This window comes from Phodopus roborovskii, unplaced genomic scaffold (assembly GCF_943737965.1).
Source record: "Phodopus roborovskii unplaced genomic scaffold, PHOROB, whole genome shotgun sequence".
NCBI lineage: Eukaryota > Metazoa > Chordata > Mammalia > Rodentia > Cricetidae > Phodopus > Phodopus roborovskii.
In genome coordinates, this window is record NW_026125444.1 from 15,580,232 (window position 1) to 15,598,984 (window position 18,753).

General features: G+C 43.2%; 1 protein-coding gene across 2 annotated transcripts in view; it reads left to right on the forward strand.

Moving 5' to 3' along the window:
• Positions 1-6,938: 6,938 nt before the first annotated feature.
• Positions 6,939-18,753, forward strand: part of Ahcyl2 (adenosylhomocysteinase like 2) — a 134,740-nt gene continuing 122,925 nt past the window's right edge. For both annotated transcript variants that reach the window (XM_051175822.1, XM_051175823.1), the window contains exon 1: positions 6,939-7,372. In XM_051175822.1, the coding sequence (XP_051031779.1) occupies positions 7,010-7,372 (363 nt within the window). In that variant the 5' untranslated portion in view covers positions 6,939-7,009. The remainder of the gene's footprint in view (positions 7,373-18,753) is intronic.

Sequence of the window (18,753 nt, forward strand, 5' to 3'; positions counted from 1 at the left end):
ACTGAGACACAAAGGCTTAATGGGCTGCTCTGAACCATTCAGCTACAGGTAATGTTGGCATGCAGGCAGGGCCTTCTTGTGTCATTGTAACAGGGATCCAACCAGAGGTACACTGCACATGAGAACGAGCTCAGCAACACAACATGAAGGGACTTGCACACGTCCTCACAGTCAGGAAGGTGCAGACACTGGCCCAATCTCTCTGATTATGATGTCCTGGCTCTTCCGGCCCAGTGGAAATTCATTCCCCGTTGTGTTCCCTCAGGCCACCCATCCTGTGCACTCACATGTCATGTTCATTCTTGCCATTACAGCTCTGTGTAGAAATATGACTTTGAGAGAGATCATCAACGGCATTTCAAACAATAACACTTATCAGTGTTGTTTCATATATCTGAAATAAATTGTGCTACAGCTTTCTTCATTTCGGATCCATTAACATTTAACTATTAGTATCCCTCCCTCTCTCCCTCCCTCCCTCCCTTTGAGGGATTGCTGGTGTAAAGGATGGAGTATTGCCTTCAATCTGGGCCTTCAAAAGCTGAGAAACCCCTATGGTTGCAGTGACGGACTGTGAGCACTAGAGGACAGCACTATCCCATTTTTTCCCCTGTGCACCTGCATGCAGACTTAGCTGCCAGCTGGATGCCCAGGAATGTGACAACCAAGCAAACTGGGAACCTTACAGGGTTTCTATAGGAGTGGCAGAAGTCACACTGAGCAACAGTGACAGCCATTATGTCTAAAAATCTTGAATCTGGTTCCTAAGGAAATATCTTCCGGTTCAAGAGGTGCTAATTTTGGCTCCCCGCTGCCCTGAGAACCACTTAGCCACCAGCTCTGCCTCACCCGGGTACTTGGGTCTCCCTACCACACTCTCAACCTCAGACTTCCAGTTCCTACCTCTATTGGTCCCAGCTTCCTTAAAGCAGAAGGCACTGTCCCAACCATTCCCCTGCCCACTTAAGACAAGGAGAACCACAAAGAACAATAAACTAAAAACCCATTCCAGGGCTGGGGTGCTAGCTCACTGATAATATGCTTGCCTTCCAAGCATGAGAACCCGAATTTGATGCACAGAACCCATGTAAAAATGCTGGGCAGGAGCCGGGTGTTGGTGGCGCACTCGGGAGGCAGAGGCAGGCCTGTGAGTTTGAATTCAGCCTGGTCTACAGAGTGAGTTCCAGGACAGGCTCCAAAGCTACACAGAGAAACCCTGTCTAGAAAAAACAAAACAAACAAACAAACAAACAAAAAACCAACAACAAAATGCTGGACAGGGTCAGCGAGATAGCTCAGCAGATTAGCAGCTTTCTGCCAAGCATGACATTGGCCCAAAAGGTGGTGCATGTGCACACACACACACACACACACACTCACACGCCTTTTATTATGTTTATTGTGTGTGTTCATGTGCCGTGCACAAGAGAAGAGGTCAGAGGACAGCCTGCACGAGTCAGTCCTCTCATTCACACTCTTTAAAAGGAACAGTCTGTATTTTTTGGATTTCTTTTTCATCTGTTTATTTTGAGACAAGGTCTCAGGTCTTTTTTGTTTGACAGGGTTTCTCTGTGTAGCCCTGGAACTTGCTGTCCTGGAACTTGCTCTGTAGACCAGGCTGGCCTCAAACTCACAGAGATCCACGTGCCTCTGCCTCCAGAGTGCTGGGACTAAGGTATACGCCACCAATCAATGCCCGGGGGATCTTTAGCTTTTTAAACATTTATTTTGTGTGTGTGTGTGTGTGTGTGTGTGTGTGTGTGTGTGTGTGTGTGTGTGTACACAAAAGCATGCGTGGCTGTCATGTAGAGCTCAGAAGACAATTTGTGGGACTCAGTTCTCTCCTGTGGGTTCGGGGGCTTGATAGTAAGTGTGCTTCCACCTGCTCACTCATCTTGCCAGACCCTTCCTTTTTTTTTTTTTTTTTTTTTTTTTTTGAGACAGGGCTTGTTACGTAGACAGGATGACTTCCCATTCTCTATGTATTCCTACTTTTTGTCTGCAGAAGTTTGAAATTCCACAATGATATAAATTAACAGAGGTCTATTTTCACACACTGTGCTATGCATGCAGTGGCTCCTTCACATTCTTGCTCTTACCGAGGGCTTTATATATGCCAGGCAAGTCCTTTGTACCCTAACTCCCCTCTCTATTTTCGTTGTCCTAGAATGTTTATTATTTGAGCTTTGGTAGTCTGTCATCTAATATATTTTATGTATTTGTAACATTCACTTTGTGAATTTCAAATGAGTACAGTATCTACATCATTCACACCCCACCCTCTCCCAATGTTTAATTTTCTCTCTTCTGATTTTGTACTTCCTTGTTGTGATGTTAGGGATGGGTCCCAGGCCTTGGAGCATGCGCACCACCAGTGCTCTGCCTCTGAACTGCTTTTGAAATGTGAAGAAAAGAGCATGTTTACCTAAAAAATGATAAAATGACTTCTTTTTCACAATACTACAGCTGTCCAATGCATTGTATGCATTATGCCAAAATATTCACTAAAATACTTGGGTTGCAAGGCCTCACCCTCCCTGTGATGTGGGTGGGGAATGGGAATGTGGGGGGTCGGGGGCATAGGAGGATGGGAGGGAGAGGGAACTTGGATCGATATGTAAAATAACAAAAAATAAATGTATGTATACATGCAATAATATGTATATATACACATATAAGATATATAATATAAAAAATACTTGCGATGCATATAAGCTACCATTTTCAACATCCACGTAAAAGATAGAAAACATCCTTTCTATACAGGCATACACACACCTGTAATCTCAACACACTTAGGAGGCAGAGGCAGGAGGACTTGCTGAATTTTGGGCCAGCCTAGTCTAAATGATAAGTTCCAGGCCAGTCAGGTTGCACAGGAAGATTCCACCTCAACAAACAAAAGCAAGCAAACAACAGCCACAACAAAACGTTTCTAGTTAAACTTCTCTAATGAAAAAGAAATTCTGCTAGCAGCTTTTCATTTAAAAAGTGCTTCTGTTTTCTGAATGTTTACTCCTTGAAACCAGGTATGCTAGTGATTCGGTGTTAGCAGGGCAGTCTACATAGCTTAGACAGGCTTTGAACTCTGTGTAGCCCAGGCCAGCCTTAAACTCACCACCCTTCTTCCTCAGCCTCCTGAGTATTAGGATATATGTGTGCACTGCCAGTTGTTCTATGACTTAAAAAAATATTAGCCTCTATCTTTTTTCTTGTGCTGCTGCAGATGGAACCCAGGGCCTCAGCAAATACCCGGTGAGCACTCTAACACTGAGCTGTATTCCCAGTTCCTTATCTTGCTTTTGGGGTAGAGGTTTGTTTCATGTGTCTGGTGACTTTGGCTGTCTCTCATAGTGTGGCACTAGATGTTTCACAGAATATGGTCTGTGTGTGACCCGGCTATTTCCTTGGACAATTCTTCAGCATTACTGTTTTCATTTTGTCTCTTGAACCTGTCAGATGCCTTATGGAAGATTATTACTGTCTACCAGGCTCCTGTGAGCTGAACGAGCCAGCAGAAGGAAAACGTCCTGTAGGCTTAAAAGTTCCCTGAATAGTTAAAAGACTTGTGCACTATCATCCTGCTCCTAGTCTCGTAATTCCTCCTTCATCTATGCTTGGTTTATCTCAGCAACAAAGCTCAATCAGTCACAGAAACAGCAGGCAGACAGGATGGCTCTGAAAAGGCTAATGTGATCAGATTGTTGGTTCTAAGTAATGGTAAGATCTGGATAAACAGAGGCCAAAAATCTGCCTCTTTCCAGGCTCAAACTCCTCATGTTTCATCACTGCATCCCACTGACGGAGGATTCTTCCGCTCAGTAATCAACTCTAGTGGCCAGCCAGGTAGGCAGCTGTTGGGTACCAGCTCCTCGAATGCCAGGTGGTTGTGCCGAAGCTCCCTTGTGCATCAGGGGGAAGAAAGAAATCAATTTTAGAGTTGTTAGCCTCTGTCCAACAGCTGGAGGGCGAAGTTCTCGGCCCCTTCTTCCAAACAGGAAGGAAGTGATCAAAGCCAGACATGTGAGGGAAAGCTGCATATGCTCTTGTGTCTAGCAGATTTGGGGGTTTTGTGGAAATGGCGGGGCTCAGGTGTCTTCTAACACAAATTTGGAGACCAGAAAATGAAAGCTTCCAAAGCTACCAAACGAAGAGACTTTGGAAGTAGGTGATTTCTCCCTCCTTCTTGCAAGGAGAAAGCAGCTTCTCCAGGGACCAGCTGGCCAGCGGCCCCCTTGAGTTTCAGGGCTGTTGTCGACTTCTAAATAGACACAAATTGTATGATCCTCTTTGCCTCAGTTTCTTTAAGGATAATAATAATTTTAAAAAACCACCTACCATATAATATGTCATAAAAGTCAACTATGAGGCTGGAGAGATGGCTCAGCAGTTAAGAGCACTGGCTGTCTGTCCAGAGGACCTGGGTTCAATTCCTAGCACCCACTTGAAAGCTCACAACTGTCTGTAACTCCAGTTCCAGGATACCCGATATATATGCAAGCAAAACACCAATGCACTTAAAAAAAAGTCAACTATATTTTTAATGCATTTCCCCTTTGGTAATATTCACATAAAGTTTCAAAGAATGTACATTTAAAATAGGTGTGTGTGTGTGTGTGTGTGTGTGTGTGTGTGTGTGTGTGTGTAGTGCCAGAAGAGGGTGTTAGATCCCCTGGAGCTGGAGTTACAAGTGGCTGTGAACTACCCATAAGTTCTGAACCAGCTCTCTAACCTCTAGGATATATAGTATTGTCTCCTGCTTTTTAGTCTAATTTGTTTTTTGAGACACTGTTTCTTTGTGTAGTTCTCTCCTAGAATTTGCTCTGCAGACCAGGTTGGCCTTGAATGCAGATCCTTCTGCCTCTGCCTCCCAAGTGGGGATTAAAGGCACGAACCCATATGCCTGGCTTTTAGTCTAATTTTTAGTTATAAACATTTATTTCCCTTTATCATTAATATATTACTGAAAAACAATTCTTTTTTATTTAACAGTTTCTCTGTGTAGTCCTGGCTGTCCTGGAAGTCACTCTGTAGACCACACTGACTTTAGACTCACAGAGATCTGCTTGTCTCTACCTCCCAAGTGAAAAAACAATTCTACCATCAACAGAACTTTAGTTTCATATACACTTTTTTTTTCTTATTTTTGAGACAGGGTCTTGCTAAATAGTCAAGACCAACTTTGACACATTCCCGATGCCCTGAGTGCTGGGATTATTACTATGACCTGCCCTGATAGACAAGTAATTGTAATTTTTTATTAAAAATAAAACTGGAGGCTGGTGATCTGGCTTAGTGGTTAAGAGAATTTGTTGTTTTTTTTTCAGAGGACCCAGGTTGGATTCCCAGTTCCTGCACATTATCTCGCAACAGTTTGTAATTAGTTCTTGCACCAGGTACCCACGAGGTGCAAACAAAACACTAACACATAAAATAACAAAATAGTAAATCTAAAGACATATTAGATAGAAAAGTAGTCAGCAAAATGATTCGACCATTAAAAGCGCTCCAAGTCTAGCTACTTAAATTCAGTATCTGGAGCCCGCACAAAGGTAGGAAGGCAACACACTGCACAAAGACATCTTTGATTTCTGTATGTGCCCCATGGCATAAGGCGCGCGCGCGCACACACACACACACACACACACACACACACACACACACACACACACACACACGGTAGAACTTCTCAATGGGTGGGTGACACATGTGTTCTAACTCGGGAAGCAGTGACAGATGGACCGCTGTGAATTCAAAGCCAGGCCTAATCTACTTACAGAGTTCTAGGCCAGCCAGGGGCAGACGACGGGACCTCGTTTAACTAAATAAAAACTCTACAAATGCTTTTCTTCCATTAAGTGCAAAATAGGAAGATAAAGTCAATCAGTTTTTATCATTTAGGGGAAAAAAATCACTATTTGGATTAATATTCTGCTATGTAACATGTGTATCAGTATTTCTGATTATTTCTAGAGAATTAATAAGTCAAGATTTGGCTTCATTTAAAAGCAATGTGTTAATTGTCAGCACTGAAATTTCAACCTAATGGAATTTATTATTATTATTTTTTTTTTTTTAAAGGCAGTATCTCGCTTCTTAGCTCAGGCTTGCTGACCTTGAACTACTGGTGATGCACAAGCTTCAGATGTTCAAGAGCTAGTATTACTGTGTCCTCCACCACACCCTAACGAAATGTCTTTATTTGGGGGCTGTCTTTAGCTTCTTAAAACTCAGAATATGCCAGAATGTGCCAGAAATCACCACAGCAGGCAACGGCTTGTTTCATTTCTAATAGAAACCAACTCGCTGAAGGAAGGCTTCAGAGAGTCAGCTCCAAACGAAGGGAAGCCATGCAACTCCCAGCCTGGAGCCGGCATCGCCTCACATGACGCGCCGCTTTCCCTTTAAAGGCCGCCCACGTGCTCGCACACATGCGCACACTCCGGAGGAAATTCATGCCGTCAGGGGAGCGAGTCATTCTTCCCCGACTTTTCCTGGGGTGTCTGGAATTCCCTTCCGGAAACCGCGATCCCTCTGGAGACGTTTTCCTCATCTGTTCCTTCGCGTCACCCGTTTTTTTTTTTTTTTTTTTTTTTTTTTTTCCTTAATACTTTCCCGTTAGTCGCTGTCCTGGGAGTGGGAACTCCACAGAAAACTACTTTCCGGAGGAAGGCTAGAGGGACTACATCTCCCAGGGAGCTCTGCGGCCGGTCCCCCGCGCGCGCAGTGCAGGTTGGGCGCTGAGGTCCCACAGTCTTCTAGTCGCGTGCAGCCCCGAGCTAGCGTACTACAGGTTCCGTGGTGCCTCGCGCGTGAGTCAGACAGGGGTGGGGCGAGGCTGGAGGGGCCGGGCTGGCGGCGAGCGAGCGGGCGGAGGAAGGGGGTGGGAGCGGAGGCGATGGAGGGGAGGAGTGGGGGCATGGGGGAGGGAAGGGGAAGGGAGGCGGGAGGCGGGGCCGAGTGGGAGCTGGTGCTGGAGTCGGGGCCGGCGGTTGCAGTGGAGGCGGTGATGTCGGTGCAGGTTGTGTCAGCCGCGGCAGCCGCCAAGGTGCCTGAAGTGGAGCTGAAGGACCTGAGCCCCTCCGAGGCGGAGCCGCAGTTGGGACTGAGCACGGCGGTCGTGGGCGCCATGGTACCCCCGGCGGGCGGCGGGGACCCAGAGGCTCCCGCTCCCGCAGCGGAGCGGCCCCCGGCCCCCGGCCCGGGCTCAGGGCCCACGGCGGCGCTCAGCCCAGCGGCCGGGAAGGTGCCTCAAGCGTCGGCCATGAAGCGGAGTGACCCGCATCATCAGCACCAGCGGCATCGCGACGGCGGCGAGGCCCTGGTCAGCCCCGACGGCACGGTCACCGAGGCGCCGCGCACGGTCAAGAAGGTACTGTGGTCGGGCTGCCTCTCGGAGAGGCGGGGAGGGAGGGCGGGCGGGCAGGGGAGCGAGCGGCGGCCCTTCGTGGCACGGCAGCACCCACTTCCACGCCCTCTAGATCGGGGAGCCGAGAGCCCCTTTCCCCCCCGAACCGGCTCTCAGAGCGGCCGCCACCCGGTGCTCCGCGGGGAAACGGAGCCTCCAGGTGCCACGGCCGCACTTCGCCACGAATAACATGGAGGTAGCGCTCTTCGCTACTACTTGGACGAGGCAGGGGGAGGAGAAGCACCTACTACTACATCACCCCCCCCCCCCGCCTCCTGCTCAGTCCCGCGTGTAATTTCCCGGACTCTTCGGCGGCTTAGAAAAAACCTTCCCTCCAGCGATAAGGATAGCAAGATCTTTTTTCTTGGAGAACGAAGAAGCAGTAGTTAGGGCTCGTGAGAGCACAGGCAACCCTCTGAGTGGCCTGGCTCCTGTACAGATGATGACTTCTGCCTTTCTGTGGCCAGCAGCTTTCCACAGGGCGGTACTGATCCTGTGTCCTTCCTTTCTAGCCCCTGCGTTTCCTTGCACCGTGACTGTAGAAGGGTAATGGAGAGATGCTTCACTCTTAAGAGATCTGGTCACTAGACCCTGTATGAAGAGAATGCTTATTTCATTTATTGTGAGCAAGAAAGTGTTAGGAAGAAATGCTGCTACTTTTGGGAAAGCGATCATTTGGGGTCTGTCTCAGCTGTCACCTTCTTTCATACATAGTCATGTGTAATGATAATACCCCATATTACTTATGCATTGGCTATCCTTTACCCCCCTCCCTCGTTTTTTCCTCCCCTTTCTCCATGCTAAGTGAGCACAGGAGGAAAAAAGACAAGAGATGTATGTGGATCATCTAAAGAATTATGGCTTTAATTTCCTACACACACTGTGAACACACAGATTTCTATTTCTTCTTCATTATAATGAATGTATTTTGTTCTGTGAGAACAACAATAAAGAGGGTATGGAGTCTACATTGGGTTTACTGTGTAGGGTTTAGGTGAATCTTGGATCCAGCAAAAATTTTTGTTATAATTACCTCATGACTTAGGTAGATCAGTAACTTCTTCATTCTTCCCACACGTGATGGTAAATGATGTCAGAGGCAAGACTAAAGGAATTTCAACAGTGCTTTTGGATATGCTTTGTCTGTCTTTAGCTATTTGGTGTGGTCTGTGTCAACGTTGTGTCGTGCCTCTCCCCCATCTCCCCACAATTATAGTTAAATGGAGGAATTACAATTAAAAGAGGCAACCTGGGCTAGGGCTTGAAGTACTTAGGTAAAAGTTAGGAAATCCAAAGCATATTTCTCACTAATTAAGATGCTTTGTACTTTGGCCAAATCTTTTTCTTGTGATTAGTTTTTCTAAAGTTTGTAATTCAGTTCTTTTAAGGGTAAAAATGTTTAATAAATTACTGTTAGAGTGTGAAGCTTACACTCAGGTATAGTCCTGGGTTTGAATATAGTGTCCCTTCCCTTAGTACTAACTTTTGAATAATTTGCAAATTCTATAAGTCACTTCTTCTAAAAACAAGGGTATGTATTATAATTAAGGATTAGAAACGTGGTGTTCGAATAGAACTAGGTACCTATAATACAATTTTAAATGATAGCTGTTATTAAAATTGGTTGTTTCTCTCAAGGCTCAAGTATGACCCTGTGACCTTCTCTGAAATGTATACATATTGGGAATAATTCAATAGATTCTGCATAAAGAAGTTTAAAAGTCACAGGCCAGCACCCTAGAGGCTGGCTTTCCTTCTTTCTTCTTTCTTCCTTTCTTTTTTGGTTTTTTAAGACAGGGTTTCTCTGTATTGCTTTGGAGGCTGTCCTGGAACTTGCTCCATAGACCAGGCTGGCCTTGAACTCACAGAGATCCACCTGCCTCTGCCTCCTGAGTGCTGGGACTAAAGGCGTGCACCATCGACGCCCAGGGAGTCTGGTTTTCTTAATATTAAATGTGCATCTTGGACATTTTCCTTGTTGCTGAGCCATCTTTTTCTTTTTTCTCCCCCAGTATCAAAATCCTGTTCCATGATTCTAGATTTACTCAGCAGCCTCAAGGCTATGAAGACAGGGCTGAACTTGCTTTACAATGTTAATTACACCAAAAACCCCATCTTACTTGCTGAAAGTTAGGCAGGCGAAGTCCTGAGCAAGGATGCAGCTGTCTGACATAAGTAAGGACATTGCTGACTTAGCTCCTCTCCTTTCTTTCCTCTCCCTCTCCTTTCTCTCTCACTCCGCCCTCTCCTCTTTTCTTGTTAGGCTCTCAATCTATCGCTCAAGCTGCCTGGAACTATGTCATCTACAATCTTCCTGCCTCAGCCTCCTGAGCATGAGATTACAGGTGTGTGCCACCATGCCTTGCTGGAACTTTTCTCTTTCTGTCTCCCTCTCTTTTTTCCTCCCCCCTCGCTCCTTCCCCCCTTCCTCTCTGTCTCTTTCTCTCTCTCTCAAGACAAGGTCTCAGGGTCTGTAGATGTGGTTCTATTGGTAGAGTGCTTGCCTGGGTTTGATCCACCGTACCATATAAACCAGGTATGGTAGTACATTCATGTACTCCCAATACTGGGGAGGTAGAGGCAGGAAGATCACAAGTTCGGGATCTTCCTTGGCTACATAGTGAGTTTGAGGCCAGTCAGGCTTTGAACTCATAATCCTTCTATCTCGAATTCCTGTATGCTGGGATCTGAAGTGTGTACCATTACATTTGGCTTGCTGTTTTTAAAGAGCACAATGTTTAGTTTCTTAATATTGAATTGACTACATTTTCTCCAAGTAGAAAATCACTCAGTGAGGAACGTGATGTTCTGATTTCTTGAGCCTTTCTTGCTTCTTGGATTGTCTAGTTAAGTCACTTTGTCCTTGTATCCCTTCTGCTATATTAAAAGTGTGTGGAAGGACTGGGTATACTAGGGTTAAAATAGTTGCCTTAGGCTATGTAGATGGTGATGGTTGCTTTTATTTTGTAACAATCTTATTTGTATTATTACATTTCCATTGATGGTTTTCATTTGTGTGTCAGTTATCAATTTTCTTGGTTCTGTTACTTCGGTCAGCCACACAAGGGAAGTACACAGAGTCAGACTTCCCAAGTTAAATAGTCTTAAGAATGAAGGTTCCTTGGTCACATTTTACCTTTGGCACCTGCCTTCATCCTGTAACTTGTGGTGCTCAATAGACCAGATACTGTCATTGTGGTTATGATAGATTTGTATTTAAAATTCTCTTTCATAAGCCTACTCTGTGTGAACTCAGTAAACATTTCTGAAGTAGTCATTTATAAAATGGGAAAATAAGTTCCACTGTGAGTGACTGTGACAGCAGTTAAGAGCATTTCTTCCATGTGTTCTTAGAAATGGGTGCTAGCACAGAAGAAAAAACAAGGCAGAAGAGGATTTCTGAAACGTAAAACTTCCTGACAATAAGGCTACAAGCCTTAAGAACCTCAGCTGGTGCATGCTTACGTTACTATCGGTAATGGCCGTGTTCAGACAGACTCCATATTTTTCTTGGCAAACATATCTGCATTGTACTTGCTTTGCTACTGACAGGGGAGAATGGGTTGAGCCATGCTAGCGCTTTCTTGCCCTGAATTGTTTAAGCCCTCGATTCAGTTAATTATAGATTACTGAAATTGAGTGTTTTGGATAGAGGCATGGGAATGTGAGAGCAGTGTGACTCCTTTGCCTGTTAGAAAAGTACAGCCTGGCAAAATGTTCAGTAAGGCAATCGGCAGTTGGACCCTAATAATAGTTACCATTAATTGGCCTTTTATGTGCCAGGAATTGTCGTAGGTATTTCTGTAACCCTGACAAGAACATTATGAAATATAGATGGCATTATCTCAGTTTTACTGATGAGGAAATGCAGCTCAGAGAGGCTTAGTGCCTTGCCCAAGGTTATATACATCTAAGAAGTGGCAGAGGTAGTATTTAACCCTGTCCGTCTCCGTAGCCCATCTCCTTTGTGTTGTGGCACATAGACTCTTTCTGTAAATCTGTAGATTTCTGAGTAAACTCTAAGGTGTGTCTGTCTGGCTAAGGCTTAGGTCATTCCAAGACCAGATTGAGGAGAGTGAGTCAGGCTCCGGGAAGAGGATGGGAGAAAACTGTATGAATGTAGAAGCTCAGAGATTTGTCAAGTCAGAAGATAGGAAGAACAGTTAATGCAGGGGAGCATCTGAAGATAGTGATATTAGCCCCCTATTTGGTGTTAACTTGTAACCTGATAATGTGTCCCTTCTCCCTTTTTTGATAGGGACTTACTGTTCATCCTAGGTTGGCCATCTTAGCTCCATATGCAATCCAGGTTAACCTCAAACTCCAGATCCTTCTATTCCCACCTCCTAGGATTATAAGCATGTGCCATCATGCCTGGCGTTATCCTTACGGTTCTGAATCTGCTTTCTGCTGAATTGTCAGTTTCCTCTGATATTTAAGGCCCTCCGCTTGAAATCAGACTTTGATTACAATTTTTGAGTATTAGAAAGGGAAGTACACTGTTAGGTATTTTTAAAAATTACTTTCATGTGTTTTGCCTACATGCCTGTCTGTGCACCATTTGCGTGCCTGGTGCTGAAGAAGACCACAAGAGGGCGGTAGAGTGCCTGGAACTGGCATTACAGCTGGTCTAGTGAGCCTCCTGTGGATGCTGGGGACTGGGACCGCGCCCTCTGGAAAGCAGCAGTGATGACCACTGACCATCTCCCCAGCCCCTTGTCCCTGGTTAGGCGGTCTTACTCTGTACTAACCCTTGCACTTACAGATTGATATGCACTATTTTATTCAATCTTTTTATATTAATCCTTTCAAGAGCTCTTAATATATAGTGTTATTTTTGTTTTTTTGGAAACAGAGATTAAGACATTTGTCTCAAAGTTATGCAACAATGTACTAGAGTGAACAGAATCTACCAAATTGTGTATGTTTTCAATTGCAGGGAGTTGCTCTAGGCTGAAGTTCCAGTTGTGTGTTCCTTTCCTTGAAAAAGACACCTAAGTCAAAACTTTTCAGTTAACTGAGGAAATTAACAAATACAAATAGTCTACTTTTTCTTAATGAGAAAGAAGGAAATAATCTTTATTCAGAGTCTTTGTTGAGTTAAATTTCTAAGTAATACCTTTTGTTTTCATGGTAGGGCTTTAAAAATGTAGTGTGTGTGTGTGTGTGTGTGTGTGTGTGTGTGTGTGTGTGTGTGTGTGTGTTAGGGGCATGTATGTGCAATGGGTAGAGGCCAGAGGTCAACCTTACAGACCTGGGTCTCTTCTTCCTCGTTTATGTGGATTCTAGATATCAAATTCAGGTTACTAGACTTGCACAAATGACTTTACCAGCTCATCTATATCATTGGTCTTTCAAAAAAAATTTAATTACTTTAAAAATGAAAAAAAAAATCTTTTAAATAAATGAGTGAGTACCTGTATGTTTGTATGTTTACTGTGTGCTTGCTTGGAACCCACAGAAGCCAGAAGAGGGAGTCAGATCCTGGAACAGGATGGAGTCAATGTTGTTGTCACCATGCAGGTGCTGGGGACTGAACCTGAGTCTTCTGCAAGAACAGGAAGGACTCTTAATTGTTGAGCCATCTCTCAAACCCCCTAGGTAATTTATTTTAAAGACACGCCTCCTTCATGTAGCCTGCTGGCCTTAAACCTGAGGTCATCCTGCGTTAGCCTTCACAAGCACATGGGCTGTAGAGTCATGCATGCCTGCCTCATAGATGTTCTCACTAAATATTCAGAGAGCTACAGCTGAGCCATTGCCTAGATCCCTCACCCTGTCCTATGTGCGTGTGGTTGACACAGCCAGAGGGCCTAAAATTCACTTAATTGATGGACAGTTTCAATCAGCCTAATAAGATTTTTATAAAATTTGTAGAAGCTTTTTATAGTCTTAGTGCTTATGGCTAGAAATTTGGTGAGAACAGAGCAAAGAACAAAGTTTCTTCTGTCAGTTTCTAATTCTAAACTTCCTATCTTAAATTTTTACTGCATATATGTTTTTTGTACACACATGTGCATGTGTGGAGGTTAGAGGACAGCTGGCTGGAGTTGGTTCATAATGTCGATTCCTGGGATCAAACTCAGTGTCAGAGGTGGTTAATGCCTCTAATCATTGAGCTGATCCTTCAAAAATTAGCATAAGTTAAATGCTTAAGACACGCATAATTTTTTCTCCCTCTTCCACAGCTGTGTTCTGAACAATTAGCTATTTTCTTTTCTCTTACACACTTGTATTAATAGCTGGTGATTTTTAATTTTTTTTTAAATTTATTTTTATGTGCATTGGTATTGTGACTACATGTATATTTGTGTGAAGGTGTTAGATCATGAAGTTACTGACAGTATGAGCTGCCATATGGGTGCTGGGAATTGAACCCAGATTCTTTGGAAGAACAGTCAATGCTCTTAAACCACTGAGCCATCTCTCCAGGCCTGATTTTTAAATTTTATTTTCAAGGTTCCAACAATCAAAACTGTGTCAGTTTCTGGCACTGCGTTCTCGACCTATGTAAACCAGGGTGCTAGAAAACTCATGGAGTTGATGTGTTGTAAGACTTTCCTTAAAACCTTTGTGAATATTGCGTATCTGAGGCTAAAACTGGCTTCTGTAGACTGATCACCCACTAGTGCTCCAGAGTGAACCTTTTGATCCCTTTTAAAGATGTAAGGACCAGCAAGATGGCTCAGCAGGGAAAGTTCCTGCCATCAAGCCTGATGACCTGAGCTCTATGCCTGGAACCCACATGATGAAGGAGAGGACCGTCTCCCCAAAGTTATTCTTTGACCCCCTCCCCCGACCCCCACTAAATCAGGCAATAAATGTAATTCTAAAAGTTACAGGAAAAAGAAAAATCTTAAATATTAAAAAAAAAAAAGATTTAATAATGTTCTTGGAAACTCCCTTCTTGGTCTTTGTGATGCTTATGGTGTCTATAATTTACTCAGTACATACTCCGTGCCAGACGTCTGTCTTATCTATTAATCCTCATAACAACTTTATCAGATGAGTAGCATTATCTTTATTTTACAGATGAGAAAATGTAGGCTTAAAGAGAGTAATTAACATGCCTGAGGCTTTGCCAATCTGTGATGCCTTTGGGATCAGTGAGATGAAACATTACCCATAGCAACAGTGGGAGGCTTTGTCACATTGCCAACCCCCTACTGCTCTGACCCAACTCCCATGTGATGCCTGCTTGAGCTGCTGCTAAGACTGTTCCGTGTAACCCTTCGGACATTAGCATCTACCCTGTTACCACCATGTGTCTTCCCGTCATTGTTTACTTGGGTCAACCATCTTCCATCTTAATACTCAGCTGTGTTATCACTGTCTTCATCCTTTCAGCTAACTCAATTCCCCAAGCCTTTCTACTTTATTTTTCTCAACAAATCCCATTGTAGCACCAGCCTTTAGACAACAAGATCAAGTCCCGGGTGACAGTGGCAGTGCCGTTAGTGTTGGCACGTGGGGTCCAGAACTGCAACATGCAAATCAAGCTGCAGCATCTCTTGCTTGCCACCATGGCTCGCAACGTCTTTGCCAAACCTATTTTATGATTATATTTTTTAGCTGTGTACCCTTGAAACTGGTTTTCCGCCCTCGAAGCTATTTCATATTCTTTCTGTTAATTCCTTTTCTGTTTATTTCAGTTCCAGTTGGCTTCAGGTGCTTCTGAAAAGGAGTAATGTGCTGGTTGTACCTTCTGCCTTCCTAGTTGCCTGAGCCCATGTCTGAAAGCTAGACAGACCAGTGTCAGGATGAATTTGTAATCAGCAGCCATGTGAGAAGTCAGCATTGCCTAGCAGTATTCCCATTGCAAATGCCTGTTTCATACTATATTTCTCCTCTGGCATGTGCCCCTCTATTTAAATCAGTTGTAAGCTTTCTCTTTCAATACAAAATCAGAAGACCCCACATGGAACTTCCCTGTACTTCCTCTCTACAAACCTATGTGTACCTGGGACTCACCCTTTCCTTTACACTGTAGAGGAAATGCCCTCATTCTGCCAAAGACAAGTCCCTTCACGGGCGCTCTAATCATACTGCTTTCAGGACTGCTAAAAAAGAGTTCCTCTGATTAGTTCCTCTTTCTCCAGGTATTTTGTCAATATTCAGACTTGCTTTGCCTTCTTCATTTTGGCAGCTCTATTTGTCAACCTGCCAACTTCCTTTTTATCTTTCAGAATCTGGCTTACTAAAGGATGTTTCTATGCATTCATTTTTAATCCCTACGAACCCCTTATCCCATCCTAAATTCTACCTGAAAGAAACTTTACTGCTAATGCCCATTAGATTGGGAAATGGTGTTTGGTTTTCTTCATCTCTGTCTTAGACTTTTTGGCAGCATTTGGTAGTCTTTTGTGAAACACGTTGCCCCTTAGGGCTCTCTGACACTGCTGTTTTGTTGTTTAGTTCTTTGGAGGCAGGGTCTTATGTAGCCTAGCACTTGTCACAGAGCTCAGGCTGGCCTTGAGCTTCCGATCATTCTTTCTCGTGCCCCCACCTCCCTAGGGCTGGAATTTTAGGTGTGCACCTCCAAACCCAGCTTTAGGACACTCTTTTTCTTTATCCGTTTCCACTTATTTATTTATTTTGGCTGTGCCTCTTGCTTTGTTGATATGTCCTCCTTGGCCTTGGGACCTCTGTTCTATTCCTTGGATTTTCTCCCTCAGTTCCCCACATCATTCTTGTGTCTGTTAGTATCATCTACAACCCAGTAACTTCCAAAAGTATTCCTTTAGCTAGAGACCTCTTTTGCGAATACTAGTCTTAGCTTGTACACCGGCCTGTGTGCAGTCAAGCTCAGTGGTTTTGTGTTTAAAACTGAATTTTGTTTTTTAAAATTTATATTATATGTATGAATGTTTTCCTGCATGTATGTATGTGAACCACATGCTTGCCTGGTGCCCAGGCAAAGGGCGTTGGATCTCTGGGATTGAATCCAGGACTTCTACAAGAGCAAGTGTTTTTAACTGATGGTCACCTCTTTAGCTCCCTAAAACTGAATTCTCTTAATTACTGAAATGTTTTGTTCTTAACTTTCTTCTGTCAATTAAGTGGCACCTCCTTATTTTTTTTGTTTGATGCTAGAAATTGAATCCATGGCCTTGTACACACTCCACCATTGAGCTACACCCCTGCCTCTCACAAACAAATGCTTTTAACTGTCGAAGTGAAACTTGAATATAATCTTGTAAAAATAATTCAGTTTCATAAGGCACAGAGGTTCTTCATTTATGCATCTCTTCCCCAGAGATGACCTCTGCTACCCATTTGTCTTTCTAGACTTTTCTGTGAATCTGCATGCATATTTGTATATAAATATAAGTATATAATAACATACATAAATAAAAGTATACTGTAAGTACAGTGTTTCTCAGGTTCTTTTTCTAAACTTTAATACTGCCTTGAAGTTCTTGCTGTATCGATACATATAGTCATATCTTATTTTTGTTTCTTAAAGACAGAGTCTTACTGTGTAGTCTAGGGTCACCTTAAACTGGTGACGACGGCCCTTCTTCCACAGCCTCTCTTTTTTTAATTTGTAAAGATTTATTTTTATTTTACGTGCATGGGTGTTTTGCCTCTGTGGTATGTCTGAACCGCGTGCATGCAGTGCCTGCGGAGGCCAGAAGAGGGCATCAGATCCTGGAACTGGAATTAAAGGTGGCTGTGAGCTACCATGTGGGTGCTGGAAACTCAAGTGGAGTTCTCTGCTAAAGCAGCCATACTTAACAGCTGAGCCGTCTCTCCAGCACCCCTCATTCTTTTTAATTGCCGAGTTGGTGTTTATTAAAGCATTTTTTTATTATGTACTTTTGACTTTTTTCTCTTTTTTAAAAAAATATTTTATGTTTATGAATGTTTTGCTGGGATTTACTTGTGTGCCACATGTCACATGGTGCCCTCAGAGGTCAAAAGAGGTCAGTGGATTCCCTGGAACTGGACAGTGGTTACGGACAATTGTGAGTTGCCGTGTGGCTCCTGGGACTCCTCTGCAGGAACAAGTGCTTCTAACTACTGAGCCGTCTTTCCCAGTTCCCTTTCTTCTCCCTTGGTAAATAGTCCTGGCACTTAAACGTATGTGATCTCTTGTGTTCATGTAGAAATGTTTGAAAATTTGGAGGTCAAAATTCTTTTTGAGGGGTAGAGGTTTTGAACAATCTACTGTGGTCTTGGCATGATCTTCCTGCCTCATGTACTAAGATTGTACATATATGTCACTATGCCTGAGTAGGCAGCCATATCTCAGTGTATTGTAACACGTAAAGGTTCAAAACGTAAATGCCATTGTTTTATATCTGCTAACTCTAACAAGACAACCTTTACCATTTATTTTGACCAATATTGGAATTTTTTTTTTTTAATAAAAAATGTTGGGGAGAACTCTTTTACACATTATTGACTCACAGTCTTATTTTGTAATAAGGCTGTATATTTTCAGGCATATATTGACAGTTTGAATTCCTTTTCTAATTGCTTATTTAGTATTTATGGAGTGAGGGACAACTGTATGCCAGGTCCTGAGGATGCAGCAGTGAATAAAATGGGTAAAAAAATCTCTGTACTTCCAGTGGATGGTCCTTTTCATTCTTTAAATATTTGGGATATTTATTCCTTCTTATATGCTGCAAATATTTTTCCTATTATTATTATTATTATTATTATTATTTTTTTGTATGATGTTGGGTATCGGACGTGTTGGGCAAGTACTCTGCTGCTGTTATTAGGGTGCTAAGTCCCTGATGTCCCTCTTCTGTTTCTCATTGGCTTGTAACTATAGTTTTTCATGTGGCTTAAACATTTTCAGTCCTAGTTGGCCTTCTCCACGTTGATAAACAGGTTCTATGTTTTCATGATTGTGTCTGTTACATTTTGATTTCTAGTCCATCTCTCCAGTCCATTAGTTTAATTTTTGTAGATGTTGGAGCCTTAGTGGTCATCCCTTAGTGGGAGACTGGTCTGTTAATAGTTCTTTACTAAGTTGGAAGAGTATCCTGTGCAGTCTTTTTTCAAAACAACATTTTTTAAAGGCATTACCAAGATTGAGTATGTGTGATAAAATTGTAGACAAAATTCTTATTTTTCCATGGTTAGTTGACAGTATGTGTTCCAGGGTTAAAGAGGGGCTTCTTTTCCTAGAATGTAAATAAAGACTTGTCTTTAGCAAAGCTGTATTAGCTAAAGCTTAATGAGTTCAATGTTACTTTATGCTTTGGGAGACAGAAGTAGAATAGGAAGTTTTTACTACATTAATTCACATTCTTTATAGAAACAAAGGACAGTGTGGTCACTAATCTCTGCACATGGAAGGATGAGGCAGGAGGATGGCTGTAAGTTCA